This window comes from Tupaia chinensis, unplaced genomic scaffold, assembly GCF_000334495.1.
Source record: "Tupaia chinensis unplaced genomic scaffold, TupChi_1.0 Scaffold000056_1, whole genome shotgun sequence".
Taxonomy (NCBI): Eukaryota; Metazoa; Chordata; class Mammalia; order Scandentia; family Tupaiidae; genus Tupaia; species Tupaia belangeri.
In genome coordinates, this window is record NW_006159514.1 from 1038370 (window position 1) to 1044369 (window position 6000).

General features: G+C 43.1%; 1 protein-coding gene across 1 annotated transcript in view; it reads right to left on the minus strand.

Annotated features, from left to right (window-relative positions):
- The window catches only part of DYNC1I2 (dynein cytoplasmic 1 intermediate chain 2), a gene marked incomplete in the record, with an annotated part of 69893 nt that extends 64168 nt beyond the window's left edge, over positions 1-5725 (minus strand). Inside the window, 3 exon segments of the mRNA XM_006141500.3 lie at positions 195-311; positions 5328-5479; positions 5615-5725. Of these exon segments, the coding sequence (XP_006141562.2) occupies positions 195-302 (108 nt within the window).
- Between the last annotated feature and the right edge of the window lie 275 nt (positions 5726-6000).

Here is a 6000-nt window from a genome sequence, read left to right on the forward strand (position 1 = left end):
ATAGTGAATTCACCAGTTTTGTCATTTTCATATATCTGGCCTTTTAAAAGTAAGAACCACTTACAGTGCTGTATTTGCAGTCACAACTGCTAGATTTTTACCTATTCTGCATTTATTATATAAAGCATTAGTACTTGAAACAAAATCCAGTTATTTTATATTACATTTATTTTATTAAAAAAAATCAATCATACTTCTTTTTTTTTCCTTTCTTCTTCTTTTCTCTTCTTTTCTTCTCTGATTTGGGCCAACCGCTGCTTCTTCCGTTCCAACTCAGCCTTTAGTTCACTTTTGTCCGACATGTTTGTGACCTTAAGAAGCATACAATCATTTATAATAATGCATTATGTTGGTAACAGCAGTATACTTGTGTATAGTATTCTCAACCTGACTGAGCCGTGTATCATGCTGGGTAAAGTCTCTTTACAATCTAAATGATGTATACTGAGTAAATGTATAAATAATAATGATAATAAAAATTTAAAAATTTTAAAAAGCAGCATACTTGAAGAAATTAGTGCTTCAAGAAAAGAACTGTCCCAAGAGGCCATGTACAATGGTTTAATGCTATCTAAGCTCTACTTCTAAAATAATGGAAGCATACTTATTTATTTTACTAAGACTTGAAAATAAGAAACAAATGCATATAGAAATATGAGCATAGTAGCTAGCACAAAGGAAACCCTTAAGTGTTCACTTGCCCAAATTTAACACAATGTCTCAATATTTTCTAAGACACTGAGAATATATTAGGGTACTGGAGATAAAGGTCAACACTGGGTCATAACAGAAAGGGCATGAGTTGGCAGTGAAATCTAAGAGGCAGGCTGGGTGACACAGAGGTAAATCACTGCTCAAGGGAGGCTGGATCCATATGGAGGCCACAGGTTCGGTTCTCTGGCTCACCTGTACATGCCAAATGTGTAATCCCATGATCCTGGATAGTTTAGGGGGAGAGGGGAATCATGTGTAAGACCCTGTTAGGGTTGCTTGTCTCTCTTCTCTGTTTCTCACTCTAATGAAAGAAAGAAACTTACAAAACCTCTTAAGCAATGAGACATAGAGAGAAGTTTTACATTAATTTCTGGAAGTTTGATTTTAAAAAGATTAATTAAGCTTGATTATATATGAAAACAGAAAATTCCTATAAATTACAAAAATGTAATAAAAATAATACTAAAGATGAGCAAAACACAAAAGTATAATCATTATCAAATCAAATGACTTACTTCTCTGCAGTAACACCTTACTTTCACCTCTTATGGTACTTTTAGTTCAATTATTTGTGAATACATCTGAAATGTTCCCTATTAGACAGTTAATTACCTGAAATAAGGAACTGTGTCTTGTCATTTTGTTGCCTTCACAGCATCTAGCTGAATGATCTTAATGTTAAATTGATATTGGCTAAATGAATAATGGCTAAGGCAGAATTATAAACTGAGTTTCGATAAAACAATTATGTAAACACTACTTCATTTTCAGTTTTAGAAAACAGTAATGAATTAGGAATTTTTTCTTAATTGAAAAAGTAGGCTGGGGTTGAGCATAAGGTGGGAGCAAGGAACTGTCACCTTCCCTATATTATTGATTTATTGTGTAATCACCAATCTCTCTCAATGTCTCTATACAACTGAAATACTAAATGCTTTAGATCAAGAACATTGGGAGAGGGCCAGTAGGCAGCATAGTGGTTAAAGTGCTGGACTCTCTCTCATATGACTGACCATGGTTTGAGTCCTGGACTGGTGGCCTGAATTCCAAGTAGGGCACCAGTGGTGTCCCAAATCCTGAGGAGAATGGAAGAGAAGGGATTACAGCATGGGCATGCTCTCTGGGGTGAGGTCTTGCTTTCTCAGGTCTCTCCAGCGAGCGCATGCGCTCAATAGCAAAAATTTCTCAAAAAACAAAGAAACAGGGAGAAAAGGCTCTGGAAATTTGTATTTAAGAGCAATCTCTTTAAAAGTACAATTATTAAATCTAAATGATGGTTAAGTTTTAGTCGAGGAAACATCCATCTACACGTATTAAGAAAATTTCAGTTGCAACACTGGACAAAGATGGACATGCAAGTTAATAATTTTCAAGAATACAAAAATAAAGACCAGCAGTTAGCGTAATGGCTATGTCGCTGGACTCCCACGTAGTCAACAGCGGTTGGAGTCCCGGACTGGCAGCTTAAATTCAAGCAGGGCGCCTGTGCGTGCGTGCCCAAGATCCCGAGAGGAGAATGGAGGAGAAGGGATTGCAGCGTGGCCATTCTCCCTGGGGGGTGATTTCTCGCTTTCTGTCTCTATGTCTTTCTGTCTTTCTGAGGAGCGCACGCGCCCTATAGGAAAAACCTCTCCAAAAAAATAGAAAAGAATACAAAAATGGAGAAAAGTGAATACTGCAGACCTTTGAATACACATACAATATCTATCAAAATTCAACTGAACAAAGTAAAAAATACCAAAAGATCGTGTTGCTTACTCCACCCTTTCTACTCCTCTAACAGTTTCACACTAACTGCTGCTGAAAAGCAGCACTTCCATACATATCTCTGTATGCCACAGCATATTATTTTTCGTCCGGCGTCACCTGTAAACCAAATACATCTATACTCAGATAGGAGAGTGAGTACATTTCTGGTCAAATGAACTACAGCTGACCGGCCCTCTCATCCTCAGGCCAGAGCCCTTAGGACTGACGTTCACGTCTCAAAACTCCTGGGGAGAGAAAGTCTCGAGTTGTGAGCCACGACCTCCGCGTTCGAGGCCTTTCCAACACCCACAAGGTGAAGGAAAACGGCATCAATGTAGTGACCTTTATTTTATCTGCAAACTGGAGCAAGACGAAAAGGAATCAATTTTCCCTCTGGGGTTCCCGCCAAGAGGGCGCGGTCCAAGCGACGGCGTCAGGGGGAAGGGGCCAGTGGGAGCCGGACAAGTGTCGAGACTCCCCGGGGCGCGTCTGGAGGGTCAGCAGGGAAGGGAGTGAACTCCTCTCCCCGGGCCGCCCTGAGTCACCGCACCCGGCTCCTCCCGCCTAGCCTCCCCGAGCCCAGCCAGGCGGCGCTGTCAGCAGGGACTGCCAAACGCGCTGTAGCGGTTCTCTGGCTCACCTGTACATGCCAAATGTGTAATCCCATGATCCTGGATAGTTTAGGGGGAGAGGGGAATCATGTGTAAGACCCTGTTAGGGTTGCTTGTCTCTCTTCTCTGTTTCTCACTCTAATGAAAGAAAGAAACTTACAAAACCTCTTAAGCAATGAGACATAGAGAGAAGTTTTACATTAATTTCTGGAAGTTTGATTTTAAAAAGATTAATTAAGCTTGATTATATATGAAAACAGAAAATTCCTATAAATTACAAAAATGTAATAAAAATAATACTAAAGATGAGCAAAACACAAAAGTATAATCATTATCAAATCAAATGACTTACTTCTCTGCAGTAACACCTTACTTTCACCTCTTATGGTACTTTTAGTTCAATTATTTGTGAATACATCTGAAATGTTCCCTATTAGACAGTTAATTACCTGAAATAAGGAACTGTGTCTTGTCATTTTGTTGCCTTCACAGCATCTAGCTGAATGATCTTAATGTTAAATTGATATTGGCTAAATGAATAATGGCTAAGGCAGAATTATAAACTGAGTTTCGATAAAACAATTATGTAAACACTACTTCATTTTCAGTTTTAGAAAACAGTAATGAATTAGGAATTTTTTCTTAATTGAAAAAGTAGGCTGGGGTTGAGCATAAGGTGGGAGCAAGGAACTGTCACCTTCCCTATATTATTGATTTATTGTGTAATCACCAATCTCTCTCAATGTCTCTATACAACTGAAATACTAAATGCTTTAGATCAAGAACATTGGGAGAGGGCCAGTAGGCAGCATAGTGGTTAAAGTGCTGGACTCTCTCTCATATGACTGACCATGGTTTGAGTCCTGGACTGGTGGCCTGAATTCCAAGTAGGGCACCAGTGGTGTCCCAAATCCTGAGGAGAATGGAAGAGAAGGGATTACAGCATGGGCATGCTCTCTGGGGTGAGGTCTTGCTTTCTCAGGTCTCTCCAGCGAGCGCATGCGCTCAATAGCAAAAATTTCTCAAAAAACAAAGAAACAGGGAGAAAAGGCTCTGGAAATTTGTATTTAAGAGCAATCTCTTTAAAAGTACAATTATTAAATCTAAATGATGGTTAAGTTTTAGTCGAGGAAACATCCATCTACACGCATTAAGAAAATTTCAGTTGCAACACTGGACAAAGATGGACATGCAAGTTAATAATTTTCAAGAATACAAAAATAAAGACCAGCAGTTAGCGTAATGGCTATGTCGCTGGACTCCCACGTAGTCAACAGCGGTTGGAGTCCCGGACTGGCAGCTTAAATTCAAGCAGGGCGCCTGTGCGTGCGTGCCCAAGATCCCGAGAGGAGAATGGAGGAGAAGGGATTGCAGCGTGGCCATTCTCCCTGGGGGGTGATTTCTCGCTTTCTGTCTCTATGTCTTTCTGTCTTTCTGAGGAGCGCACGCGCCCTATAGGAAAAACCTCTCCAAAAAAATAGAAAAGAATACAAAAATGGAGAAAAGTGAATACTGCAGACCTTTGAATACACATACAATATCTATCAAAATTCAACTGAACAAAGTAAAAAATACCAAAAGATCGTGTTGCTTACTCCACCCTTTCTACTCCTCTAACAGTTTCACACTAACTGCTGCTGAAAAGCAGCACTTCCATACATATCTCTGTATGCCACAGCATATTATTTTTCGTCCGGCGTCACCTGTAAACCAAATACATCTATACTCAGATAGGAGAGTGAGTACATTTCTGGTCAAATGAACTACAGCTGACCGGCCCTCTCATCCTCAGGCCAGAGCCCTTAGGACTGACGTTCACGTCTCAAAACTCCTGGGGAGAGAAAGTCTCGAGTTGTGAGCCACGACCTCCGCGTTCGAGGCCTTTCCAACACCCACAAGGTGAAGGAAAACGGCATCAATGTAGTGACCTTTATTTTATCTGCAAACTGGAGCAAGACGAAAAGGAATCAATTTTCCCTCTGGGGTTCCCGCCAAGAGGGCGCGGTCCAAGCGACGGCGTCAGGGGGAAGGGGCCAGTGGGAGCCGGACAAGTGTCGAGACTCCCCGGGGCGCGTCTGGAGGGTCAGCAGGGAAGGGAGTGAACTCCTCTCCCCGGGCCGCCCTGAGTCACCGCACCCGGCTCCTCCCGCCTGGCCTCCCCGAGCCCAGCCAGGGCAGGAACTGCCAAACGCCCTTGAGGTCCCGACACGGGACCCAGCAGGCAGGAGGGCCTTGAGAGAACAGTCAACCCACCTGTCAGGTGGCGGGTGAGGAAGAATCCTCCAGCCTGCAACTTCCCGGTAACGTCCCTCGCTTAAGTCCCCAACGCCGATTGTCGCCAGCACTAGCTCCACGGCTTCCCGATGCACACAAAGAGGGATGGGCGGCGGCTGCTACGGCGGGAGCTTAGGGACAAATAAGTTCACCAGAACGAGGTCGCACTCGGAAATAAAGGGCGGGGCCCTGCCGCGGAGTAGCGCCTCCTCGACTTGCCGGTGGTGAAGCAAAGGCGGATAGACGGGACAAGGAGCCCAGCTTACCCAGGAGCCCAAAGCAGTTCCACTCTCCCAGGAGCTAGGAGACTACGCCTAACATCCTCGGGGTGGGCAAGCAATTACCGCTCTCGCCGTACAGACCAGAACTACAAGCCCCAGCAACAAGGGAAACCTGCGGGCGGAAGGCAATGCATTCTGGGAGTTGTGGTCGCGGGTAGTCGCAAGGTATGCTGGGATATGTAGTGTATCCTAGTCTTTCGGTTTTCCACTTCAAGGCCTTCGCGATTCCAGTGCAAAGCTTGAGTATATTCTTGTCCGTTGCTCAGTGCTCACAATGCTGTGTGTTCTATCTTAAGATCTTTGACCTAACATTGGCAGGACTTTTAGAAGAACTATTTTTTTCGGTAGTAAATCTGTGAATTACACTGCAT